Consider the following 27,720-nt stretch of genomic DNA (forward strand, 5'->3'; position numbering starts at 1 on the left):
TCTCCCTTTTTAAGCAGGTCCCATGCAGTGCTTATCAAAGTTCTCCAAATGGAAAATGTGCAGAAACCAGATACAGAGCTGGATATCTGTAATGTACTTAGGACACTGTTCGGCATGTGATGTTTTCAGATGTCACTAATCATTTTACTGATAGCAGCAGAAGCACTCGGCTGCTTGGTGATTCTCCAAACTGTGGGTGGCTCAGAAATGCACTTATGAAAGTCACTGAACGAGCAGCAGGACAGAATAGGGCTGCAATGACCTAGCAGACACAGCGGTTTGGCATTGTACGGACTATACACAGGTGCAGTGGATTTGTATATTTATTTGTACAGACCAAGAACATCTTAAGATTTGAGAACGTTATCGAGTTACAGTTCACAAGTTTCTAAAGACAGTGGCGAGGGATGATTCAATCTTCATATCGTATTCTTGTAAATATTTTTTGTTGCCTAGATTTAATAATTTCAACAGCATAACACAGATATGATTCTATTTAGGCTACAGATGTTACTTGTTAAGGTAATATATGATTATCCAAACCAGCTCGGATTCAGTTTGTTTATGGGGTTTGTGCTTCAGGATAGGAGAGGTTTGTTGTTTTAACCTTCAGAGGTTTTTAGCACACCACATAAATGCCCGGCAGCTCAATTTGGCTCAGCACGGAACTTCCAGGTTATGTAGCATTTGATGTGGTCTGTGGAGTAGTTTAAAAGTCCTTTATGTCTTTTCCAGACAGCAACACATTCTAAACCTGCTGTTTTCTGCATTGTGAAAGTTGGCTATAGCTGAAATGTTGAGTTTTTGACAGAAATTTGCTTTGACGGCACTGGGCTAGATTTCACTCTCTGTCGAGTCCATGGCTTATCCATCGAGGAGCAGGCCCAGGTGTTTGAATTGAAAATACACCTTGCGGCGGAGAAAGGTGCTGACCGGTAGAACATTATTGTGAGAGACTGCTCGACTGCACTGTCAGGGGCAGAGGATGAAATGGGAAGACAAAGGGACATCCTGAGCACTGCTAGCTAATGTTATCCTCTTCAAACACACTCAGCCTACTCCTCTTTTCTGTGGTAAGAATGCCTGTGATGGCTGACTAGTGACACTGGGGCCAAACTAAATAGAAGGCTTTAAGTGCTGTAAGGTTATTGATGTGTCTGTTTGCTTGGCTATATATTAGTCATATTTGTGTCTGCAAAGTACCACCTCAATGCTTTGCACAGCAAGAACTCTTTAAGACCGGGCATAAAATGTAGTTCTTATAACAAACTGCTGTCATGACAGGTTGTTCAGATGCAGGATCTTAATTTGACCAGTTTCTCACAGAAGGAAAATAGTCCTTCAGCGACAGGGAATGTGAATTATTGTGTGTATTATATATAATGGGCATTTTTGTAGGGGTTGATATATTTTCTGTTAGGTTAAATCAATTCTGAAATGTTAAAATGGAAATTACAAACTTTAGAAGCCTGCCATGTTTGCATTTCAGCTATGCAGGACATTTCCTGCAACAACAGGGTGATCAAGTTTGTTTTGCTGGCAGTTGTTTTTTACTGGGAAACTGTGAGAATAAGGCGTGTCTGTTTCTACATAAACTATGAATAATAATGATAAATAAGTAGTAGGTAGTTTCGCTATGATTTTGAATATCTGGAAGTTATAGGTTTATTACAGATAGCATATCTTATGTTCTAATATCATAATGAAGCTCTCATTTGTTTGCCACTTCACTGTTCTTTTGTTACAGTTTGTTCTAATGGACTTGATACACTCCAACAATAGTATCCTAATGCAGGGCAATAGCTCTACCAAGGTTGTGTCTTCGAGCTACATTAGATTGTACAGAAGCAGACAGTATACTGTATTATTCTCTTTGGCATGTCCATTAGTGCACTGCAGTACCCTGATCTCTTCATGGCCTTTACTGCAGGCTTTAATTGGGTTTGTATGATCAGGCCAGTTATTAGAATAGCAGTGTCTGCTGCCCACTGTGATGCTGTTACACAGAGGAGCTGTCAGTACTACAGAGGCTCTGAATGAATGGAGCCATCACCCTCAGCCGTGTCCAGCTGAATCTGAACAGCCACATAATTAACACTGTTGACGCCTGGCTCCTTTCAAAGCACTGCCTGCCTGTCCCTGCCTGCCATTCCGGCATCTACATTTGCCTTTTGTCACAGAGGCCTGTCGCTATGTCCTCAACGCATCACAGTCAATGGTCACATCTAATTATTTTTCCAGAGAAGATTATTTGAATAGCTATTTTTCCATTATGGCATATGATAGATAGTACAGAGTTACATTTACATACATTTAAGTCATTTAGCAGACGCTCTTATCCAGAGCGACTTACAAATTGGAGTTAGTTGGTGGGAATGAAAGACTTAAGCAGTCAAAGTTCAAGATGCTGGTATTGTCTTTGATCTTTGGAACTCATCATAGGTTGATGTGTGAGACAGATTTATTTCTTGGCACAGCAATCAACTTATCCGTCACGCTTCACTCTGATCCCTTTTGAGCCGTAATGAAAACAGACCTGGGTCCTTGTGAATGTCTGCCAACTCAGTGATGGTTGAGTGGAATGGAGATATACCCCAACACCACCAACCATCAGCTCTATCAACAGCTGAAAGAAGGAAGACATTCACAGTGTGTTTAGATCCCGTAACCTGGGGGGTTAGGCAAGGGACGGACTGTTCTCTCTGTTTAAGAGGGTAGATGCTGATGGTTGTAAGGCAGGATGACAGAGGGAGGAGACCCTGCTGGGTGGTTTGGAGGCCTCATTAGAACAGGGGTCCGCTGTACAGAGCCATGCTCTGTCCTATTGATAGGGATGACCCAGAGAATATACCAGTAGTCTCTGTACCAGGCCTAGCCAATGGGATCATATTGCAATGTATGCCTAGGAACCAGCACGTTACAAGGACATACTGTATCTGATACCATTTCAATAGAGAATATATCACAGCAGTACTCCGTTCTCCGTTCAGGTGTTTATTTATATGTGGCTAATTTGTACCATATGACATATATTTTCTAACTAATGTTTACTGTACAAAGTTTTCAATGCTAAATTATATTACATTTAGAATTCCTCTTTCTTAAAATGTAACAGTGTTTATATTTCCCTCCAGGACACTAAGGCTGATGCAGTAGTCTGTCGCCATGGCCTCAGATGCAAGTCACATGTTGGAGGCGGCCTTGGAGCAAATGGATGACATCATCGCAGGTAAAAGTGATTAATTGTCTCTTCCTACTACATCTAATACATTCTCCCACAGTTTATTATGGTTTTTTGATTCACCATTGAAAAGATCTGTGTATTTTCACACGACTCTGACGTCAATTTGGAATATAAAGCAAACTTGAGAAACTAGTTCACTTCTTTTGAAAGAAAGGTCCTTGCCTCATTATACTGTCGTTGTACACAGTGATTGGTTCAAGTGACATACCTTATATCAAACCGGTTTAACTGCTGGCGTGTGTGGGCTTGAAACACACCATGCCACTGCCAGATAGGTAAAAGCTGAGAAACGGAGCAGACTAAGCAAGGCTACTCTGTAAAGAAATTAGGTCCTGAATAAAACATCAGATCAGCCCTGCCTGTGACACACGGGGGGCTGCTGAGGGGAGGACGGCTCATAATAATGTCTGGAATAGAGCATATGGAATTTAAAACCATTCCACTTAATCATTACCACGAGCCCATCCTGCCTAATTAAGGTTCCACAAATCTCCTGTTCTGTAACAATTCCATAGACATTCAAACCAGTAGATAGTCTCTAGCGCTGACGTCATCCACGTGTTCCCATGGAACACTCCCGATAGTGCATGAAGTGGATCATATTGAATTTGAAATGGGTCATATTGCTGAATGGGTCTGAATGGCACAAAAAAAAGGATCATGGTGAAAGTGGCCGAAACTAGCAAAGGATCATGGTCGATGTAGTTGTTTTCATCCTGCCTGAGAGAGCCTCCGCCCTCGTAGCCTACCGGCCAATGATTGGTCTATGTCAGCACATGGTCCTGTGTGATGACAAATGTTCTTGTCAGAATTAATCACTATTTAATTAAATACCTCGATTTGTAGCAAACTTTTAAAGAATTTACAGTGGGGATTAAACTGATCATAACAAACACATTTTAGAGCCCAAAAGTTTTGGGCCGTTCTGACGATCATCATTTTCGTAGGCTTTCAACGGCAGACCAGAGCTTTTGGCACCACTAGGTTGCTACGCGGTAATAGACCAGCAGAGCTCGTGACTTCCCACTCTAGACTGGACACTGGGGGCCTGGACAGTTCCCTCAGACTGTTTACTATAGACTCCATAGACTTGAACTAAGATGGGTTTGTAACACGTTAGACGGAATGCATTTCCGATTCCATTGAAATCCATCTCTTGAAGTCTTACTTTTTAAGTAAAATTCTAAACATCAGATTAGATTATTACATTTACTTGTTTTAGAAAATATTGTAATTAGTATTTAATATTGTAATTAGTATTTACAATTTAGTAAATAGTAGCAAAATGTTATTTTTCCCATATATACAACATGTAGGCTACATTAGCCTGCATTCTGTGGTCCCCATGAACAGAATACTAGACCCACAAGACTAAGCCACACGGTCAGATAAAACATTAACATGATACACACTGTGATAATGTGATAATATATTCCATTTAGCAGACGCTTTATCCAAAAAGGGCATTATCATAATTTTCACAATTTCAGAGTTTTATTTCCACCTCACAGTTAGGAAATATCATTTTTTTAAAAGGAAAATCATGTTTTTGGCTTATTTACAGGTGAAATTAGAACAGTCTGCTCAGTTATGATGTTCTCCCAAAATATGAGTGTGTTTTAATGGCATTTTCTTCTTTCTTGCATGTACACTATGAGTCCTATTTAGGGAATCTATGCAGTATTAGTGTGGTGGAAGGCACAGTCAAACATGGATAGTGTGTGTGGGCGTGTGTCTGTGTGTGTGGGGGCATGTGCCCACATCCATTTGTATGTGTGTGTGGCTGTTAAATAAGGGGCAATAATTTGTATGGGGTTGGGCTGAGCTCCCTGCAGCAAGCTCAGCTATTGCCAACATGATTGAACTAATAAAGGGTTCATGTTTAATGCAGTCGGTCATCTAAATAGACTGTGGGGGATGAAGCTCAACATGCCAGTTTGTGACTAAACGGATCAACAGAACAACTCAATGCTACATCAGTCTCTGTGGAGAGTGAAAGACATGCCACTCTGACAGCCGTTGGAATTGACCACAGAGTTTGACTTAGCCTTCTGTATTAGTGATGCGTGGGTTGACTCATAACCCGCTGTCCCCGCCGTTATATTCACGGGGTGGGCGGGTTTAGGGTGGGTTTATGATCATGAAATATTGTGTGGATGAGAGGAAAAAGGGGAGAGGAAAAGAAAGAGAAAGAGGGAAAAAAAATGCCTATAAAATGTATTTCTATCTATGGGCTACATTGAGGTTTTTATTTCATCATTCTAGGCTATCGGGCATTACTGCGTAAGCCTAAACGGTTGGAGTTTAATTCAATAAGAGAAAAGCTGTGAAAGGAGAGTTGAAAATAAAGAGAAGGGAGGGCCAGAAATGTAATGTTAGGGAAAGATTTGGTGAAGTGGTAAAAGAGCATGATGGAAGTCCCGCGGCTATGATATATGTGATGATTGTGAGACGCTATACAAAATCGACAGTCACAAGATGGCGACTTCAAATAGGCCTTTGGCACGTTTTTAAAAATTTGTTTTATTCTATTTAACCTTTATTTAACTAGGCAAGCCAGTTAAGAACGAATTCTTATTTACAATGACGGCCTCCCAAAAAGCAAAAGGCCTCCTGTGGGGAGAGGGACTGGGATTAAAAAATATATATAAATACACTATAAATATAGGAGAAAACACACATCACGACAAGAGACAACACAACACTACATGAAGAGAGACATAAGACAACAACATAGCAAGGCAGCAACACATGACAATACGACATAACAACATGGTAGCAACACAACATGGTAGCAGCACAGAACATGGTACAAACATTCTTGGGCAAAGTCAACAGCACAAAGGTCAAGAGGGTAGAGACAACAATACATCACACAAAGCAGCCACAACTGTCAGTAAGAGTGTTCATGATTGAGTCATTGAATGAATAGATTGAGAGAAAACTGTCCAGTTTGAGTGTTTGTTGCAGCTCGTTCCATTCGCTAGCTGCAGCGAACTGAAAAGAGGAGTGACCCAGGGATGTGTGTGCTTTGGGGACCTTTAACAGAATGTGACTGGCAGAAGAGGTGTTGTAGTCAAGGGAATTGTAGCCTACTGTTCAGCAGTGGCATGTATTCATGGATGTCAAGAGAAGCCAGACTTCCCCAAAAAATGTACTAAGAAAAAAATAAGACAAATTATATTCGGTTATCAGTTGTCTTTCTGTATTTCATGTGTCACATATCAGTTTGCAAACAATGTAAAATATATATATATATATATATATATATATATATATATATATATATATATATATATATATATATATATATATATATATATATATATATATAATTGAGTTAATTAAGCCGCCTATAAACATGGTCTCTTTTGTTTTATTGAGTAAGGCAGCTCCAAATTGCAGGTGTTTCAGTGCTTTCTGTGGTAATGGGGCAAGACAGTGATTGGCTCAGTGTTCTGTCACTCATGGGGACACTACGTCACCGCCAAGTCTAAAGGTAGACCTCGAAAATTCTAGCACTTTGGGTGCTGCCATAGAGTTACATTAGAAGTGCCCATCCAAGAAGGCTCAAGGTCATTGGCCACAGATAAAATTACGTCACATTATGTTATATGTACAGTTGCTTTGATTGGACATGTCAACATCATACTTTCAAAAGCTATCAGTCATCATCATAAATCAAGTCGACAATCTACTGGCAAATCCTTTTTAATCCTTGTCATATGAAGAGAAATAATGAAGATAAATGACAGATAAAACGTATCGGTGCTCATCGGCCATTGGACATAAACATTACACAGCAAGTTGGGAATCACAAATTCAACAATGAGTGGTTTGGAAGGAATCAGTGGCTGTGTGGTCCCAAATCTGGGATTAAGGGGCTCTGTTCCAAGTTTAAAATGATAAACATCCAACATTGCCAATGCTGTCAGTGAAGCATGATTTGAGCCGCATTCAAAATAACTGTTAACTTGGAACTGCGAAAACTTGACTTCAGCGAGTTCAAGACAACTGAGACTTCGGGAATAAATGTGCTCCGACTGGGAAAATACGTTTTGAACGCACATCCAACTCGGAATTGTAAATCAGGCCTCTTTGTAGAGCTACGACCTGAAGATCAATGACGTCATCATAAGGACCGGCGCACCACCTTCCTGTTTAAGTGAGTTCAGCACGACAAGGTGAGTACAAAAATGTATTCTAATACTGCTGCGTAAATTATGTAATATGCCATGAAGATATGTATACTGTAGCTAAGAAAGTAATACGAAGTGTATATTGTGTAGTGAGATGTTAGTAGCCCATGTGCCTCACCCTAATAATTTGGTCTATTTACCCCTCTTAATTTCGCCTGCTGTTCTGACTTGGTGGTGCACATGTAGCATATAACCTGTTTTAGAGAAATGTAATCATTGAATATTGTAAGAGCTTTCATTGTCTGCTTATATGCCCCCATTATTTATCCTATGGTTCTGACTAGGTGTACAGGGAGAACACGGTAAGAACGGCCCATGTTCTGAATGCTGTTGCTTTCAAAAGTGCTGAACAAATCGTTATATTGACTACTTCCATCCTAGCTCGCTCATTAATGACTTAATCGAAATTACGGATTGCTTCTTATCCAATTGTAGTCCCCTTATACCATAGTTTGTACATCTCAATTGTCATTAGAAACCACATTTGTTTAAGCATGTCAGACATATCAAATATGTTTTTTTAAAGGCAGTAAATGAGGCTGAATTAACTGTTTTGCTGCCAGACAAGGCTCCACTGATATCCAGGTGTAGCAGAGGTAAGATGTTGGGACTGCTGTTTGGACAGCTTTATGAAGGCCCTAACAGTTTGGGGGCACCGTTTGTCACAGTTATAGTGAAATGAATGTATTGTTTAGTGTTGTGTTGTGGCTTTGCTGGCATGCAATCCACTTTTTTCTTTTTTTGCCCCTCCAAGATTTACATGCTAAAATCCCCACTGGAAGAATGGACAGCCACATGATATTTAGCTTATTGTTTTTGGTATATTTTAGTTGTCACTGTATTAGACTAAGCATAGGTGATTTGATGATGTTGAAACCTCAAAGTTGAAATGGTGCTGGAATAGTGGCGGCAGCTCCTGTTTTAGTGGAGGCAGCTCCTGTTTTAGTGGCGGCAGCTCCTGTTTTAGTGGAGGCAGCTCCTGTTTTAGTGGCGGCAGCTCCTGACTTGTGGTAACTCTACATGGTTCTAAATCAATATTTGTGTAGTTGTCTGAAAATGATGGAAACATTAACTTGCTTGACCATGCTGTAGGTCATGTTAATGTTTGTTACATGCATTATGCTTTGTGGACTTCACCAGACAGAGGTTGCTCTCTGGTTTTGTGATGAAACAAAGATGTGGTTGAATTTATTCAGTTTTACCAAATTTTAACCAGCATGTCACATGTGCAACCAGAGGAAAAAAAACTCTAGACGACCTTTACTCCACACACAGAGATGCATACAAAGCTCTCCCCCGCCCTCCATTTGGCAAATCTGACCATAATTCTATCAATTCAAATCAAAGTTTATTTGTCACGTGCGCCGAATACAACAGGTGTAAACCTTACTGTGAAATGCTTACTGACAGGCTCTAACCAATGGTGCAGGAAAAAAAGGTGTGTGTGTGTGTGTGTGTGTGTGTGTGTGTGTGTGTGTGTGTGTGTGTGTGTGTGTGTGTGTGTGTGTGTGTGTGTGTGTGTGTGTGTGTGTGTGTGTGTGTGTGTGTGTGTGTGTGTGTGTGTGTGTGTGTGTGTGTGTGTGTGTGTGTGTGTGTGTGTGTGTGTGTGTGTGTGTGTGTGTGTGTGTATGAGTATATGCATGTATGCGTGTATGTGTAAATAAATAAAACAACAGTAAAAAGACATTTGAAAAAAGAGTAACAAGGCTATATACAGACACCGGTTAGTCAGTCTTATTGAGGTAGTATGTACATGTAGGTATCGTGCCTATGCCTATATGATGAACAGAGAGTAGCAGAAGCGTAAAAGGAGGGGTTGGCGGGTGGTGGGACACAATGCAGATAGCCCGGTTAGCCAATGTGCGGGAGCACTGGTTGGTCGGGCCATTTAGGTAGTATGTACATGAATGTATAGTTAAAGTGACTATGCATATAAGATAAACAGAGAGTAGCAGCAGCGTAAAAGAGGGGTTGGGGGAGGCACACAACGCAAATAGTCCGGGAAACCATTTGGTTACCTGTTCAGGAGTCTTATGGCTTGGGGGTAAAAACTGTTGAGAAGCCTTTTTGTCCTAGACTTGGCACTCCGGTACCGCTTGCCATGCAGTAGTAGAGAGAACAGTCTATGACTGGGGTGGCTGGGGTCTTTGACAATTTTTAGGGCCTTCCTCTGACACCGCCTGGTGTAGAGGTCCTGGATGGCAGGCATCATTGCCCCACCCGGCCAGGTTTCTGACCTCCTCCCTATAGGCTGTCTCGTCGTTGTCATGATCAGAACTACCACCACTGTTGTGTCGTCAGCAAACTTAATGAAGGTGTTGGAGTCGTTCCTGGCCATGCAGTCGTGGGTGAACAGGGAGTACAGGAGAGGACTGAGCACGCACCCCTGGGGAGCTCCAGTGTTGAGGATCAGCGTGGCAGATGTGTTGCTACCTACCCTCACCACCTGGGGGTGGCCTGTCAGGAAGTCCAGGATCCAGTTGCAGAGGAAGGTGTTTAGTCCCAGGATCCTTAGCTTGGTGATGAGCTTTGAGGGTACTATAGTGTTGAACGCTGAGCTGTAGTCAATGAACAGCATTCTCACATGGGTATTTCTTTTGTCCAGGTGGAAAAGGGCAGTGTGGAGTGCCTCCAGTATTTATGCTGCAGTAGTTTATGTGTCGGGGGCTAGGGTCAGTTTGTTATATCTGGAGTACTTCTCCTGTCCTATTCGGTGTCCTGTGTGAATTTAAGTGTGCTCTCTCTAATTCTCTCTTTCTCTCTTTCTTTCTCTCTCTCGGAGGACCTGAGCCCTAGGACCTTGCCTCAGGACTACCTGACATGATGACTCCTTGCTGTCCCCAGTCCACCTGGCCGTGCTGCTGCTCCAGTTTCAACTGTTCTGCCTTATTATTATTGGACCATGCTGGTCATTTATGAACATTTGAACATCTTGGCCATGTTCTGTTATAATCTCCACCCGGCACAGCCAGAAGAGGACTGGCCACCCCACATAGCCTGGTTCCTCTCTAGGTTTCTTCCTAGGTTTTGGCCTTTCTAGGGAGTTTTTCCTAGCCACCGTGCTTCTACATTTGCATTGCTTGCTGTTTGGGGTTTTAGGCTGGGTTTCTGTACAGCACTTTGAGATATCAGCTGATGTACGAAGGGCTATATAAATCAATTTGATTTGATTTGAATAGAGATTGCATCATCTGTGGATCTGTTTGGGCGGTATGCAAATTGGAGTGGGTCTAGGGTTTATGGGATAATGGTGTTGATGTGAGCCATTACCAGCCTTGCAAAGCACTTCATGGCTATGGACGTGAGTGCTACGGGTCTGTAGTCATTTAGGCAGGTTGCCATTGTGGTCTTGGGAACAGGGACTATGGTGGTCTGCTTGAAGCATGTTGGTATTACAGACTCAATCAGGGACATGTTGAAAATGTCAGTGAAGACACCTGCCAGTTGGTCAGCACATGCCCGGAGAACACGTCCTGGTAATCCGTCTGGCCCCGCAGCCTTGTGTATGTTGACCTGTTTAAAGGTCTTACTCACGTCGGCTACGGAGAGCGTGATCACACAGTCGTCCAGAACAGCTGATGCTCTCATGCATGCCTCAGTGTTGCTTGCCTCGAAGGAAGCATAGAAGTGATTTAGCTCGTCTGGTAGGCTTGTGTCACTGGGCAGCTTGTGGCTGTGCTTCCCTTTGTAGTCTGTAATAGTTTGCAAGCCCTGCCACATCCTTCAAGCGTCGGAGCCGGTGTAGTATGATTCAATCTTAGTCCTGTATTGATGCTTTGCCTGTTTGATGGTTCATCGCAGGGCCTAGCAGGATTTCTTGTAAGCTTCCAGGTTAGAGTTCTGCACCTTGAAAATGGCAGCTCTGCCCTTTAGCTCAGTGTGAATGTTGCCTGTAATCCATGGCTTCTGGTTGGGGTATGTACGTACAGTCACTGTGGGGACAACGTCCTCAATGCACTTATTTATAAAGCCAGTGACTGATGTGGTGTATTCCTCAATGTCATAGGAAGAATCCCGGAACATGTTCCAGTCTGTGATAGCAAAGCAGTCCTGTAGTTTAGCATCTGCTTCATCTGACTATTTTTTGTGTAGACCGAGTCACTGGTGCTTCCTGCTTTAATTTTTGCTTGTAAGCAGGAATCAGGAGGATAGAGTTGTGGTCGGATTTACCAAATGGAGGGCGAGGGAGAGCTTTATACGCGTCTCTGTGTGTGGAGTACAGGTGATCTAGAATTGTTTTCCCTCTGGTTGCACATTTAACATGTTGATAGAGATTTGGTAGAACTGATTTAAGTTGCCCTGTGGTGGTAAATAAACAGCCACAAAAGTATAGCTGAGAACTTTCTAGGCAAGTAGTACGGCCTGCAGTGTATCACAATATACTCTACTTCAGGCGAGCAAAAGCGACTTCCTTCTAGAGACTTCCTTAGATTTCGTGCACCAGCTGTTGTTTACAAATATGCATCCCCCCATCTTACCGGAGTGTGCTGTTCTATCCTTCTGGTGCAGCGTGTATCCCGCTAGCTGAATATCCATGTCGTCATTCAGCCACGATTCAGAGAAGCATAGGATATTACAGTTTTTGATGTCCCGTTGGCAGGATATTCGTGATCTTACATCGTCTAGTTTATTGTCCAATGATTGCACGTTAGCAAGTAATATTGCAAATAATTGGGATGTCTGCCCTGTGGGGTGTTAGGAGAATATCGTGTGAGTCCTGCTTGTTGTTGCTGTTGTTGTTGTTGTTGAAGAAGAAATCTTCATCTAATCTGAGGTGAGTGATCGCTGTCCTGATATCCAGAAGCTCTTTTCTTCCGTAAGATACAGTTGCAGGATTCATCCAATGGCATTGAGGAGTATACCACCTTTGTCATCGGCTTCATCAATAAGTGCATCGACGACATCGTCTCCACAGTGGCCGTATGTACACATCCCAACCAGAAGCCATGGATTACAGGCAACATCCGCATCGAGCTAAAGGCTAGAGCTGCTGCTTTCAAAGAGCGGGACACTAATCCGTACGCATATAAGAAATCCCGCTATGCCCTCAGACAAACCATCAAACAAGCAAAGCGTCAATGCAGGATTAAGATTGAATCCTACGACACCAGCTCTGATGATCGTCGGATATGGCAGGGCTTGCAAACTATTACAGACTACTGAGAGAGAACTGGCAGTGTGGTGCGAGGACAACATCCTCGCACCACAATGTGAGCAAGACTAACGAGCTGATCATGGACTACAAAAAAAGGCAGTCCGAACAGGCCCTCATTAACATCAACGGGGCTGTAGTGGAGCGGGTCGAGAGTTTCACGTTCATTGGTGTCCGCATCACCAATGATCTATCATGGTCCAAACACACCAAGACAGTCGTGAAGAGGTCATGACAACGCTATTCCCCTCAGGAGACTGAAAAGATTTGGCATGGGTCCCCAGATCCTCAAAACGTTCTACAGCTGCACCATCGAAAGCATCCTGACCAGTTGCATCACTACCTGGTATGGGAACTGCAACTACTTATTTCCCACCATAATTTGCAAATAAATGTATTAAAAATCCTACAATGTGATTTTCTGGATTTTTTTCTCATTTTGTCTGTCATAGTTGAAGTGTACCTATGATGAAAATTACAGGCCTCTCTCATATTTTTAAGTGGGAGAACTTGCACAATTGGTGGCTGACTAAATACTTTTTTGCACCACTGTATAAGTGTTTGCTAGGTAAAGCCCCGCCTTATCTAGCTCACTGGTCACCATAGCAGCACCAACCCGTAGCACACGCTCCAGCAGGTATATTCCACTGGTCACCCCCCAAAGGCAATTCCTCCTTTGACCGCCATTTTGCTTCTTTGCACCCCAGTATCTCTACTTGCACATTCATCTTCTGCACATCGATCACTCCAGTGTTTAATTGCTATATTGTAATTATTTTGCCACTATGGCTTATTTATTGCCTTACCTCCATTATCCTACCTCATTTGCATACACTGTATATAGACTTTTTCTATTGTATTATTGATCGTATGTTTGTTTATTCCATGTGTAACTCTGTGTTTGTGTCGCAATGCTTTGATTTATCTTGGCCAGGTCGCAGTTGTAAATGAGAATTGTTCTCAACTATCCTACCGGGTTAAATAAAGGTGAAATGAAAAAAAAATATATATATATGTGACATTATTCTGGTGAACAAGGGTTCATTTAGTCTTCTAGTGCACAGTTTCCCAACCGTGGTCCTCCAGTACCCCAACAGTACATATTTTACTTGTAGCCCTGGACAAACACATCTCATTCAGCTCATTGAGGGCTTGATGATTAGTTGACAAGTTGAATCAGTTGTGCTTGTCCTGCAGTACAATAAAAATGTGTACTGTTGGGTGTACTGGAGGACCAGGGTTGGAAAACACTGTTCTAGGGCAACATATAGCCTAATGACAGAAGAGAAGCTGTGTGTATCCAATTAGTAATAAATAGCTTAAAAAATGTCTGAAATTATAAGCAGAAACATATCTAAATCAGGCAGAAAAAATCCTGCACCCCCTGCCTATAGCTCCGGCCTCAGATTTTCACCACCCCCTGCCTATAGCTCCGGCCTCAGATTTTCACCACCCCCTGCCTATAGCTCCGGCCTCAGATTTTCACCACCCCCTGCCTATAGCTCCGGCCTCAGATTTTCACCACCCCCTGCCTATAGCTCCGGCCTCAGATTTTCACCACCCCCTGCCTATAGCTCCGGCCTCAGATTTTCACCACCCCCTGCCTATAGCTCCGGCCTCAGATTTTCACCACCCCCTGCCTATAGCTCCGGCCTCAGATTTTCACCACCCCCTGCCTATAGCTCCGGCCTCAGATTTTCACCACCCCCTGCCTATAGCTCCGGCCTCAGATTTTCACCACCCCCTGCCTATAGCTCCGGCCTCAGATTTTCACCACCCCCTGCGTATAGTTCCGGCCTCAGATTTTCACTTTATCACATAAAGTCGGGTGGTTGCGGATGAGTTACTAACAATTGCGGGTAGAACGAGAGTGAACAAACAGCTGACCCGAGCACCACTATTCAGTATGCAGGGGAATGTCACAGCTAGGGTTGCAAAGGGATGGTATATTACTGGAAACTTTCAAAGTTTACCATTAAACTACCAGAATGTTTGTATCTTTCAAGGATTGAATTTAATTTATCACAAGATATCTGGTGGCCCTTTTGGGTACTTCAGATTTCCACAGGTGTCGGTAATCATTTCTGGTCCTCTGTGTGGCCTTATCACATGTAAAATATATGAAATAATTGAAAAAATGAAAGAATAACATTTACATTTACGTACATTTAGTGAATACCATTGGTCTTTTATGTTAGTGTTTTAGCATGAAATATCAGTAATTATTTTTACAAACTGTTATTTATTTTTCTGTCAATATGTATTTGTTGTCAATGTTTTGGCAACAAATTGTTGGCAGTTGAAGAAAATAATCCCATTCTTAATTAGATGCTTTTTTCAATAATTAGGCTATTTATCTTGAACCATATGGTCTAACTACTAGAAACACATGCATAATATGGACACAGGTATAATAAATGAATACTATATATTAAAAAAGTTATTCAAGTATAAATTACCTAAATTACAATAGATTGCCATAGATTTTCTGTTAATTACCAAAATTACTGAAGATTCTGGTAACTTTAGTAAAATACCGGTAGTTTGGCAATCCTAGTCACAGCAGTGTTTTATTGTGTAGATCTATGTTCATCTTGTCTGAGATTCATGCCATTGGTCTTTCTCTTTTTGTCAATTCACCATGACAAGAGATCGGGATCAACAGTCACCTTGACTGACCAAGGTGAAAACAAGTTAACCTCAAGGTCTAAATCAGGATATTCACAAGTTAATCATTGCTATTACCACAATAAGATCTGGTCAATAACAATTAAAGTTAATTACTTTACTGTTGCCAAACATTATCTCATATGCAGCCTTGAGTTTCAAGGACTACAAATAGAATAGAATCTAAATGTAATTACTGCAAGGAATCCCAATCATCAACAAGGCATTAGTCCCAATCATCAGCCATATTTTGAGATACTGGTCTGATTACATTTGAGTATTAGGACATCGTTTTCCGTAATAGTATATGCTGGAAATATCTCTGAAAGGCACTTGACATTTAATATAATATGCAGGTAATGAGTTGCTGCAACAGTGATGGACTTGAAAATATGCCACCTACTGGTTATTGCTGGAGCATCTGAATCAGATGAGAGATACTCTATTATTATAATCTTGAGTTGAATAATTGGTTTCTTTGTGTTTTTCACTTATTGTCAATTTATTTTAGGATAATAAAAATGTGTTATATGGATAGTAGGAAACCTCAACCAACTCCAAACCATGCTCACACAAAGAGAAGTAAAGTTCTACACTACTGTAGAACTGAGCTGGCCTGGTAACTTGTTTCAGGCATTTTATTGAACAAACATGTTTTGTATTAGACTTGTGATCTGAATAAAGCTGATTATATACTAGATATTAGATGAACAATAAACAGGGCTATTTGGCTGTAGATACCCATAGTTATGATATTTTTAGCGAGATGCAGTTGAGCATGCGTGAATAATCCGTTCCTCGCTGTGTTTGTATGCGCATTGGCCCTCAGGCAGGCACAGGCTTATTTACGGAAAATCTTGGTTTTTTTCTACATCGTGTTCTTCTTAAATTTTCCTCAAAGTCAAGCCAACCAAAGAAGACACTCAATGTACCATAGTTTCTTTGCATGTTTTTCTTTTAGTGAAAAGAAGGCTGTTTCTATACATGGATATGGACTGGTCCCAGATCTGTTTGTGCTGCATGTCATGACATTGGCCATAGGAGTTGGCAAGACGGCACACACAGATCTGGGATCAGGCTAGTCCTACCAAGACTACCGGTTTTTCCTTTCAATTAAGACCTTGACAAGCAGGTGAGGGGAGTTTTTTCACTAATCAGTGACATTAATTCATCAATCAAGTACAAGGGAGGAGCGAAAACCCGCAGACACTCGGCCCTCCGTGGAATGAGTTTGACACATGTATTAGCCGGGGGACAGAAACATGTAACACCTCTGCCCACAGGCCCAGGTGACCTTATGGCCCACCCCAGTATCATAGGAATGGTGAGGTCATTTTTCGATAATTTTAGATACACTCTCACAGGCTTCTAGGACATATAGGCATTCCCTGGTCTTAACCAGATGTAGTACTTTACCATGGCCTTATCATTGTCCTCTTTCCAGGACTGTCCAATAGGTCCCATCATTTCTAGTTACATAATGACAAAACAAAGGAAATATATTGGCTTGTTCTGCCTCAATCTGATGCTAGTGTAAAGTAGGCTAATAGGAAAAGGGAGGGTGAAGTGTATTGGAGCATTAAGATGCCATGATAATACACTGCTGCTCTGATCCTCTCTATGATCTGGGATTAGCTGCCAAATGTAAGCTCTCTTCTTTCAGGCTCCTCACCTTCCACTTGTTGCTCTAAACCAGGGCTCTCCAACACTGTTCCTGGAGAGCTACCCTCCTGTAGGTTTTAACACCAACTATCAGGTCTCAGGTATGACCCAGATGCAGACAGTGTCGAAGTAACACAATTATTTCTAGTACGGGGCAGGCAAACAACAGGTCAAGGACAGGCAGAGGTCAGTAATCCAGAAAGAGTGCAACAGGTCCAGAACAGCAGGCAGTCTCAGGGCAGGCAGGGGTCAATAATCCAGAGAGGTGTGGCAAGGTATAGAACAGCCAGGAGCAATGGGGACAAATGATGGTAGGTATCAAGATACAAAATAGAACTGGCAACAGACAAACAGAGAACACAGGTATAAGTACACTGGGGATAATGGGGAAGATGGGCGACACCTTGAGGGGGGTGGAGACAAGAACAAAGACAGGTGAAACAGATCAGGGTGCGACACCAACCCTGTTCCTGGAGAACTACCCTCCTGTAGGTTTTATTTCCAACCCTGTTCCTGGAGAACTACCCTCCTGTAGGTTTTTGCTCTAACCCCAGTTTTAACTTCTGATTAATCTAATAATCAACCTGATAATTATTAGAATCAGGTGCACAAGATAAGGGTTGAAGCGAAAAAAACCTACAGGATGGTAGCTGTCCAGGAACAGGGTTGGAGAGCCCTGCTAACCTACAGGAACAGAGTTGGAGAGCCAGTGAGTAAAAAAACACAACATGGATCAAATCACAATGGTAGCAGGCAGGTTTCTTTCCAGTTGATTGATTTTGGACGTCTTCAATGGAATCCGTGTTCAAATGGTTTCCTTGCAGCATACTGTAATGATACGCTAACATGCTCCAGATGTCTGAGTGTTTATGGAGGAAGTTTCACTTGCTCTCCAGCTCCCATATAATGATGAAGCTGGAACAGACATTAGCTTAGTGAGGCAATACAGGTGACACATGGACATATAGTATAAAATAGAGGGAGCTGACTGGGTCAGATTCTGCTATAGATATTTATGCTGATATACAATCTTGTCCACTATAATGACTCTTTGTCCTTTGTCCCCGGCAGGCTCCAAGGCTGCAGCCGAGTACACCAACGGCCTGTTTGAGCTGGGCTCTCCAGGTAGCGCAGGGCCCCTGCAGGTTCTACAGCTGGTTGAGGACCTGAGGCTGGCCCTAGAGCTGCAGCCCAGAGAGGAGGAGAGGAACACCCTGAGGGCCCAGGTCCCCAGCAGCACTGCTCACATGCTCATGGACTGGCTGGACATGGACAGGGGCTCAGACAGGGGCTCGGTGAGTAGCAGGGAGCACACCTGGGTCTATGGAAACTGTATTTCTCCATTACTTTTGTCAACCATCTCTAGCAACCATAGTCATCTTTCTGTGTCTAACAATATAGTCTATAAACAGATAATATAGAATATCATTAGTTCATTATTTGCTCAGAATCCAAAAATGTCCTACTCATTAGCAGTGCACTATTTATTATTGACATGGCATGATGTCGATAGTGTCGTGGTTGTTTGCAGGCCAGTAAATATGTGGTCTGATTTACTTCTACTTGAGGCATGTTATCTCTGGGATTCACAGTTGTGGCAGAAACTTCCAAAAAGTTTACAAAAGTCAGCCAGCTGTTTGCTGTCAAAAGCTTTTCCATTATACGCCATTGGGTTCTTTTTTCTCTCTCTTTGTAACACATTGAAGGAGAGACGGTTGATTCATTGCAGCAGCTGTGTAGGAGTGTTGAACAGACCTAGAACTATTCCTGGGTGCTGTTAGGTCTTAGCAGGGCTGTGTCTGGGACTGTGTCTGGGACTGTGTCTGGGACTGTGTCTTGGACTGTGTCTGGGAAAGACTGTGTCTGGGAAAGACTGTGTCTGGGAAAGACTGTGTCTGGGAGGGACTGTGTCTGGGAGGGACTGTGTCTGGGAGGGACTGTGTCTGGGAGGGACTGTGTCTGGGAGGGACTGTGTCTGGGAGGGACTGTGTCTGGGAGGGACTGTGTCTGGGACTGTGTCTGGGAGGGACTGTGTCTGGGAAAGACTGTGTCTGGGAAAGACTGTGTCTGGGAAAGACTGTGTCTGGGAAAGACCGTGTCTGGGAAAGACCGTGTCTGGGAGGGACTGTGTCTGGGAAAGACTGTGTCTGGGAAAGACTGTGTCTGGGAGGGACTGTGTCTGGGAGGGACTGTGTCTGGGAGGGACTGTGTCTGGGAGGGACTGTGTCTGGGAAAGACTGTGTCTGGGAAAGACTGTGTCTGGGAAGGACTGTGTCTGGGAGGGACTGTGTCTGGGAGGGACTGTGTCTGGGGGGGACTGTGTCTGGGGGGGACTGTGTCTGGGAGGGACTGTGTCTGGGAGGGACTGTGTCTGGGAGGGACTGTGTCTGGGAGGGACTGTGTCTGGGAAAGACTGTGTCTGGGAGGGACTGTGTCTGGGAGGGACTGTGTCTGGGAGGGACTGTGTCTGGGAGGGACTGTGTTTGGGAGGGACTGTGTTTGGGAGGGACTGTGTCTGGGAAAGACTGTGTCTGGGACTGTGTCTGGGAAAGACTGTGTCTGGGAGGGACTGTGTCTGGGAGGGACTGTGTCTGGGAGGGACTGTGTCTGGGAGGGACTGTGTCTGGGAGGGACTGTGTCTGGGAAAGACTGTGTCTGGGAAAGACTGTGTCTGGGAAAGACTGTGTCTGGGAGGGACTGTGTCTGGGAGGGACTGTGTTTGGGAGGGACTGTGTCTGGGAAAGACTGTGTCTGGGACTGTGTCTGGGAAAGACTGTGTCTGGGAGGGACTGTGTCTGGGAGGGACTGTGTCTGGGAGGGACTGTGTCTGGGAGGGACTGTGTCTGGGAAAGACTGTGTCTGGGAAAGACTGTGTCTGGGAAAGACTGTGTCTGGGAGGGACTGTGTCTGGGAGGGACTGTGTCTGGGAGGGACTGTGTCTGGGAGGGACTGTGTCTGGGAAAGACTGTGTCTGGGAAAGACTGTGTCTGGGAAAGACTGTGTCTGGGAAAGACTGTGTCTGGGAAAGACTGTGTCTGGGAAAGACTGTGTCTGGGAAAGACTGTGTCTGGGAGGGACTGTGTCTGGGAAAGACTGTGTCTGGGAAAGACTGTGTCTGGGAGGGACTGTGTCTGGGAGGGACTGTGTCTGGGAGGGACTGTGTCTGGGAGGGACTGTGTCTGGGAGGGACTGTGTCTGGGAGGGACTGTGTCTGGGAAAGACTGTGTCTGGGAGGGACTGTGTCTGGGAAAGACTGTGTCTGGGACTGTGTCTGGGAAAGACTGTGTCTGGGAAAGACTGTGTCTGGGAAAGACTGTGTCTGGGACTGTGTCTGGGAAAGACTGTGTCTGGGAAAGACTGTGTCTGGGAAAGACTGTGTCTGGGAGGGACTGTGTCTGGGAGGGACTGTGTCTGGGAGGGACTGTGTCTGGGAGGGACTGTGTCTGGGAGGGACTGTGTCTGGGAGAGACTGTGTCTGGGAGGGACTGTGTCTGGGAGGGACTGTGTCTGGGAAAGACTGTGTCTGGGAAAGACTGTGTCTGGGAGGGACTGTGTCTGGGAGGGACTGTGTCTGGGAAAGACTGTGTCTGGGAAAGACTGTGTCTGGGAGGGACTGTGTCTGGGAGGGACTGTGTCTGGGAGGGACTGTGTCTGGGAGGGACTGTGTCTGGGAGGGACTGTGTCTGGGAAAGACTGTGTCTGGGAGGGACTGTGTCTGGGAGGGACTGTGTCTGGGAAAGACTGTGTCTGGGAAAGACTGTGTCTGGGAAAGACTGTGTCTGGGAGGGACTGTGTCTGGGAGGGACTGTGTCTGGGAAAGACTGTGTCTGGGAGGGACTGTGTCTGGGAGGGACTGTGTCTGGGAGGGACTGTGTCTGGGAGGGACTGTGTCTGGGAAAGACTGTGTCTGGGAAAGACTGTGTCTGGGAAGGACTGTGTCTGGGAGGGACTGTGTCTGGGAGGGACTGTGTCTGGGGGGACTGTGTCTGGGGGGACTGTGTCTGGGAGGGACTGTGTCTGGGAGGGACTGTGTCTGGGAGGGACTGTGTCTGGGAAAGACTGTGTCTGGGAGGGACTGTGTCTGGGAGGGACTGTGTCTGGGAGGGACTGTGTCTGGGAGGGACTGTGTTTGGGAGGGACTGTGTTTGGGAGGGACTGTGTCTGGGAAAGACTGTGTCTGGGACTGTGTCTGGGAAAGACTGTGTCTGGGAGGGACTGTGTCTGGGAGGGACTGTGTCTGGGAGGGACTGTGTCTGGGAGGGACTGTGTCTGGGAAAGACTGTGTCTGGGAAAGACTGTGTCTGGGAAAGACTGTGTCTGGGAGGGACTGTGTCTGGGAGGGACTGTGTCTGGGAGGGACTGTGTCTGGGAGGGACTGTGTCTGGGAGGGACTGTGTCTGGGAAAGACTGTGTCTGGGAAAGACTGTGTCTGGGAAAGACTGTGTCTGGGAAAGACTGTGTCTGGGAAAGACTGTGTCTGGGAAAGACTGTGTCTGGGAAAGACTGTGTCTGGGAGGGACTGTGTCTGGGAAAGACTGTGTCTGGGAAAGACTGTGTCTGGGAGGGACTGTGTCTGGGAGGGACTGTGTCTGGGAGGGACTGTGTCTGGGAGGGACTGTGTCTGGGAGGGACTGTGTCTGGGAGGGACTGTGTCTGGGAAAGACTGTGTCTGGGAGGGACTGTGTCTGGGAAAGACTGTGTCTGGGACTGTGTCTGGGAAAGACTGTGTCTGGGAAAGACTGTGTCTGGGAAAGACTGTGTCTGGGACTGTGTCTGGGAAAGACTGTGTCTGGGAAAGACTGTGTCTGGGAAAGACTGTGTCTGGGAGGGACTGTGTCTGGGAGGGACTGTGTCTGGGAGGGACTGTGTCTGGGAGGGACTGTGTCTGGGAGGGACTGTGTCTGGGAGAGACTGTGTCTGGGAGGGACTGTGTCTGGGAGGGACTGTGTCTGGGAAAGACTGTGTCTGGGACTGTGTCTGGGAGGGACTGTGTCTGGGAGGGACTGTGTCTGGGAAAGACTGTGTCTGGGAAAGACTGTGTCTGGGAGGGACTGTGTCTGGGAGGGACTGTGTCTGGGAGGGACTGTGTCTGGGAGGGACTGTGTCTGGGAGGGACTGTGTCTGGGAAAGACTGTGTCTGGGAGGGACTGTGTCTGGGAGGGACTGTGTCTGGGAAAGACTGTGTCTGGGAAAGACTGTGTCTGGGAAAGACTGTGTCTGGGAGGGACTGTGTCTGGGAGGGACTGTGTCTGGGAGGGACTGTGTCTGGGAAAGACTGTGTCTGGGAAAGACTGTGTCTGGGAGGGACTGTGTCTGGGAGGGACTGTGTCTGGGAAAGACTGTGTCTGGGAAAGACTGTGTCTGGGAAAGACTGTGTCTGGGAAAGACTGTGTCTGGGACTGTGTCTGGGAGGGACTGTGTCTGGGAGGGACTGTGTCTGGGAAAGACTGTGTCTGGGAGGGACTGTGTCTGGGAAAGACTGTGTCTGGGAAAGACTGTGTCTGGGAAAGACTGTGTCTGGGAAAGACTGTCTGGGAGGGACTGTGTCTGGGAGGGACTGTGTCTGGGAAGGACTGTGTCTGGGAAAGACTGTGTCTGGGAGGGACTGTGTCTGGGAGGGACTGTGTCTGGGACTGTGTCTGGGAGGGACTGTGTCTGGGAAAGACTGTGTCTGGGAAAGACTGTGTCTGGGAGGGACTGTGTCTGGGAAAGACTGTGTCTGGGAAAGACTGTCTGGGAGGGACTGTGTCTGGGAGGGACTGTGTCTGGGAAGGACTGTGTCTGGGAGGGACTGTGTCTGGGAAGGACTGTGTCTGGGAGGGACTGTGTCTGGGAAAGACTGTGTCTGGGAGGGACTGTGTCTGGGAGGGACTGTGTCTGGGACTGTGTCTGGGAGGGACTGTGTCTGGGAAAGACTGTGTCTGGGAGGGACTGTGTCTGGGAGGGACTGTGTCTGGGAAAGACTGTGTCTGGGAAAGACTGTCTGGGAGGGACTGTGTCTGGGAGGGACTGTGTCTGGGACTGTGTCTGGGAAAGACTGTGTCTGACTCTGTCTTACTGGGACTGGGACTGTGAACAGGTCTTATTTTGGCTTGGTCTCTCTCTGGGAACTAAGGCTGGCCGTGTTTGAAAGACTCAATGTGCTCCTCAGAGACTCCTAATAGGACTGAGCTCAACTTCCTGCTCTACTCCCTCTCCCCACTCTCCCGCTCTCCCTCTTTCTAATCACTCCTCTCTTCCTTTCCTCCTACTTTCCACACTCACTGTTCTACTCTCTCTACTCACTACACTAACTCTGTTTGCTCTGTTCTGTCTGTCTGGTCACCTCAACACACCTGAAGCACTCTGGGGTGTTAGGGGGTAAGTCTGAATCAATTCTTCATCTGTTCACTCCCACATTAAAAAATACTATAGTGTATACTATGGTAGCATTACTATAGTATTCACTGTAGTATTTTTGCTGACTTTACTGTAGTATTCACTGTAAAAACATGACAGTATTTACTATAGTATTTACAGTTTACTATAGTATAAATACTATATTGTAATATTTACTGTAGTGTTTTTGCAGACTGTAGTATACTGTAATATTTACTGTAGTGTTTTTGCAGACTGTAGTATACTGTAATATTTATGTATTTTTTATCTTTGACATAGAAGTAGGGGGCTTTCTCGTTTTCCATAACCTGTAGGTAGGTAGGTAGGTAGGTAGGTAGGTAGGTAGGTAGGTAGGTAGGTAGGTAGAACTGGTTTCTAAATGGCATTCAGAGCTTCTGCTCTTTTCTATAACCAGTACATCTAGCTCTTAAACTATAGATTATTTTATGAATATCACGCATGTTTCTGAGTTGTTTTCTTTATTTGTTGGCTGTTTGTGAAGGTTTTTCATGACCAGGTTTACGAGGGTATGTAGGCACTTAACATAGTTGGATCATATTTAGGAAATTATAACCACATGATGATACTGTCACTGCCACAGTTCATAGAGACGATTGTTGATGTGCGTTGTTATAGTCCTGTCATTGGCTGAGGCTGCGGTAAACAATCTGTTGGCGAGGCTAAGTGACCAATGAAAGGCTCTTGTTTTTCCCTCTGTCTGAGTCGTAGAGGCCCTGCTCTCTCTATACAGCAGGGGTCTCACACGCCACACGGTCGCCCCTCTTCCCTTCCTCCTCTCCTCCCTCTCTCCTCTCTACTGGCCAGGAGCTAGATCAAACACACATACTCCTCAGTTACTCCTAACACACTGTTCTCTGAGGAGCTGAGCCCCTCCACAGAAGAAATGTGATAAAGATCCCTCCATATGTTATTGGCAGGAAGGAGAGAGACCCTGTGATGCTTGTTATCGCTGACCTAAAGCTATTGTTTGTCAATCAAAGAATGTCAGACCGTAAGAGAGGGGTCAGGTCTGGCACAGACGTTAAGCACGAGGCAGAAGATTGTGTTTTAAATGGAAAGTTGTTGCTTTGACTTATACAAGGAGTGATTGTTTGAGAGAGAGAAAAAGGAGAGGGAGGCATAAATAGAGAGAGCGAGGGGGGCAATAGAGAGAGGGAGGGGGTTAGTAGAGAGAGGGAGGGGGTTAATAGAGAGAGGGAGGGGGAATAGAGAGAATGGAGGGGGAATAGAGAGAGGGAGGGGGGGAATAGAGAGAATGGAGGGGGAATAGAGAGAATGGAGGGGGAATAGAGAGAAGGGAGGGGGAATAGAGAGAGGGAGGGGGAATAGAGAGAGGGAGGGGGAATAGAGAGAGGGAGGGGGAATAGAGAGAGGGAGGGGGAATAGAGAGAGGGAGGGGGGAATAGAGAGAGGGAGGGGGTTAGTAGAGAGGGAGGGGGTTAGTAGAGAGGGAGGGGGTTAGTAGAGAGGGAGGGGGTTAGTAGAGAGAGGGAGGGGGTTAGTAGAGAGAGGGAGGGGGTTAGTAGAGAGGGAGGGAGGGGGTTAGTAGAGAGGGAGGGAGGGGGTTAGTAGAGAGAGGGAGGGAGGGGGTTAGTAGAGAGAGGGAGGGAGGGGGTTAATAGAGAGAGGGAGAGCGTTATCCTGGTGATTGTCTAACTCAGCTGTCAACATAGCCAGGAGCAGGACAGAGTGCACAGTCAGCCCCTCCAAGCCATGCAAGCAGTGACTGTAGCTCTGTAGTGATGGAGTCACTGTAGCACTCTGCTTCCTTGTTCCAGTTTCAAAACATGGCTGGGAACATGATCAGAGCACATCCACACAAGATGGATTCCCAAACTGGTTTCTGACAACGGTTGCATTATTTGTATCACTGATGATACAGTACAGTATGTATGCATTGTTGTCTCTCTGCGCGGCATCTGCGGTTAAGGAGAGGACATGTCATGTGTCATATGCGGTGGTCTCTGATACCCAAGCCACCCACACTCCCGCTGCCTGTCCAAGTGGCTGAGTTTCTCCCCTGTGAGTCAAGCAGGAAATGCCCAGGGTGGAGAATGAGAGAGAGGGGGGGAGTGATCTGGACCATGGTAACATACACTGTAGGGTGTTAATACGCAGGATCACTGAAATGTATTAAAGGCATCATGCCTCACAGTCACACTGTGCTCTAAGTCTAATTCACTTTACTGCAGTCAAGCTCTGCAAGGAGGACCAGCTGTCTCACATTGAGTTTACACACAGTATGAGTCTGAGTCTCACTGACTGTAACCCATGATTCATTACACTCTGCATGGAAGAGGCCTGTTGCAGCATGCCCTACATACATGTCACACACCCCCTGTGTTTTTCTGTTTCTGTCTGTGTTCTGTGATGTGTGTACATGAAACTGTCAGTGGCAGCCAAATGGTGCAGTGGGGAGGGGGCTGAGTGATTTTTAGAGAAAGGTCCCATAAACAGGAAATGGGACATTCAGATAATGAATTCCAGTCGGAAGCTAATGGTAGAAGGGCTGTTGCTGCATTGGTCTGAAGAGACAAGAAGAGGTAGATTAAAAAGGAGCGGGAGTGAGAGATGTATGTTTCTTTAAATGAGCCCCCCTCTCATCTTAAACCATAATATGTTTCAGTTCAGGTGTATTTTGTGTCTAAGCTAATAAGAGGAGAGGGTTGGAAAGACCGTTCAGGAGAGAGAGCAAGGAGAAGAGAGAGTTGGCATGGTCTGTGTCTAGATTGACATTAAAGCCTGTTGCCATGCTTTGCGCTGGCTGGGTGCTCTTTCTCAGTCACAGCAGATGCTGGGGACCTGGCTGCAGCAGCTTACATATGTTTCTCTCTGTTTCTGTCTCCCTCTCTGTCTCTGTCTCTGTCTCTGTCTCTCTGGGTGGCAGGGTTTGGATGGTTGGCTCTCCACATCAGGGAGGGAGTAAGGAGGGAAGCTGTGAGTCTGTAGCCTGACTCAGGTGGCAGGGATCTGGGTAAAAAAAAACATCACAACGCAGCTGAGCACTGAGAAGCACAAAGCTGGCTAGAGCCTCTCCTATTCTCTCCAGGCTGCATCTCTCCAGAGCTCCACAGCACTAGTCTCTCCACAACACTAGTCTCTCTACAGCACTGTTCTCTCTACAGCACTAGTCTCTCTGCAGCGCTAGTCTCTCTGCAGCGCTAGTCTCTCCACAACACTAGTCTCTCTACAGCACTGTTCTCTCTACAACACTAGTCTCTCTGCAGCGCTAGTCTCTCCACAGCACTAGTCTCTCCACAGCACAAGTCTCTCCACAGCACTAGTCTCTCCACAGCACTAGTCTCTCTACAGCACAGCACTTGTCTCTCTTCAGCACAAGTCTCTCTTCAGCACTAGTCTCTCCAGAGCACTAGTCTCTCTAGAGCACTAGTCTCTCTACAGCACTAGTCTCTCCACAGCACTAGTCTCTCCACAGCACTAGTCTCTCCACAGCACTAGTCTCTCCACAACACTAGTCTCTCTACTCCACAGCACTAGTCTCTCCAGAGCACTAGTCTCTCCACAGCACTTGTCTCTCCACAGCACTAGTCACTCTACAGCACTAGTCTCTCCACAGCACTAGTCACGCTACAGCACTAGTCTCTCCACAGCACTCTCTCCACAGCACTTGTCTCTCCACAGCACTAGTCACTCTACAGCACTAGTCTCTCCACAGCACTAGTCTCTCTACAGCACTAGTCTCTCTACAGCACTTGTCTCTCTACAGCACAGCACAAGTCTCTCCTCAGCACTAGTCTCTCCACAGCACAAGTCTCTCCACAGCACAAGTCTCTCTACAGCACTAGTCTCTCTACAGCACTAGTCTCTCTACAGCACTCGTCTCTCTACAGCACGGCACTTGTCTCTCCACAGCACAAGTCTCTCTTCAGCACTAGTCTCTCCACAGCACTAGTCTCTCCACAGCACTAGTCTCTCCACAGCACTGGTCTCTCCACAGCACTAGTCTCTCTATAGCACTAGTCTCTCTCCAGAGCACTAGTCTCTCCAGAGCACTAGTCTCTCCACAGCACTAGTCTCTCCACAGCACTAGTCACTCTACAGCACTAGTCACTCTACAGCACTAGTCTCTCCACAGCACTAGTCTCTCTACTGCACAGCACTAGTCTCTCTACAGCACTAGTGTCTCTACAGCACTAGTGTCTCTACAGCACTAGTCTCTCTACAGCACTCGTCTCTCTACAGCACAGCACAAGTCTCTCCTCAGCACTAGTCTCTCCACAGCATAAGTCTCTCCTCAGCACAAGTCTCTCTACAGCACTAGTCTCTCTACAGCACTCGTCTCTATACAGCACAGCACTTGTCTCTCCACAGCACAAGTCTCTCTTCAGCACTAGTCTCTCCACAGCACTAGTCTCTCCACAGCACTAGTCTCTCCA

General features: G+C 45.5%; 1 protein-coding gene across 12 annotated transcripts in view; it reads left to right on the forward strand.

Annotated features, from left to right (window-relative positions):
* Positions 1 to 27,720, forward strand: part of ppfibp2b (PPFIA binding protein 2b) — a 97,626-nt gene that overhangs the window by 21,656 nt on the left and 48,250 nt on the right. For all 12 annotated transcript variants that reach the window (XR_010450890.1, XM_064929438.1, XM_064929439.1 and 9 more), the window contains exons 2-3: positions 3,135 to 3,229; positions 17,996 to 18,219. Coding sequence is in view for 11 of the 12 variants with exons in the window: in XM_064929438.1 (XP_064785510.1) it covers positions 3,166 to 3,229; positions 17,996 to 18,219 (288 nt within the window). In the remaining variant the exon portion in view is untranslated. The remainder of the gene's footprint in view (positions 1 to 3,134; positions 3,230 to 17,995; positions 18,220 to 27,720) is intronic.

Source organism: Oncorhynchus masou, chromosome 22 (assembly GCF_036934945.1).
Source record: "Oncorhynchus masou masou isolate Uvic2021 chromosome 22, UVic_Omas_1.1, whole genome shotgun sequence".
In the NCBI taxonomy this organism is placed as follows: Eukaryota; Metazoa; Chordata; class Actinopteri; order Salmoniformes; family Salmonidae; genus Oncorhynchus; species Oncorhynchus masou.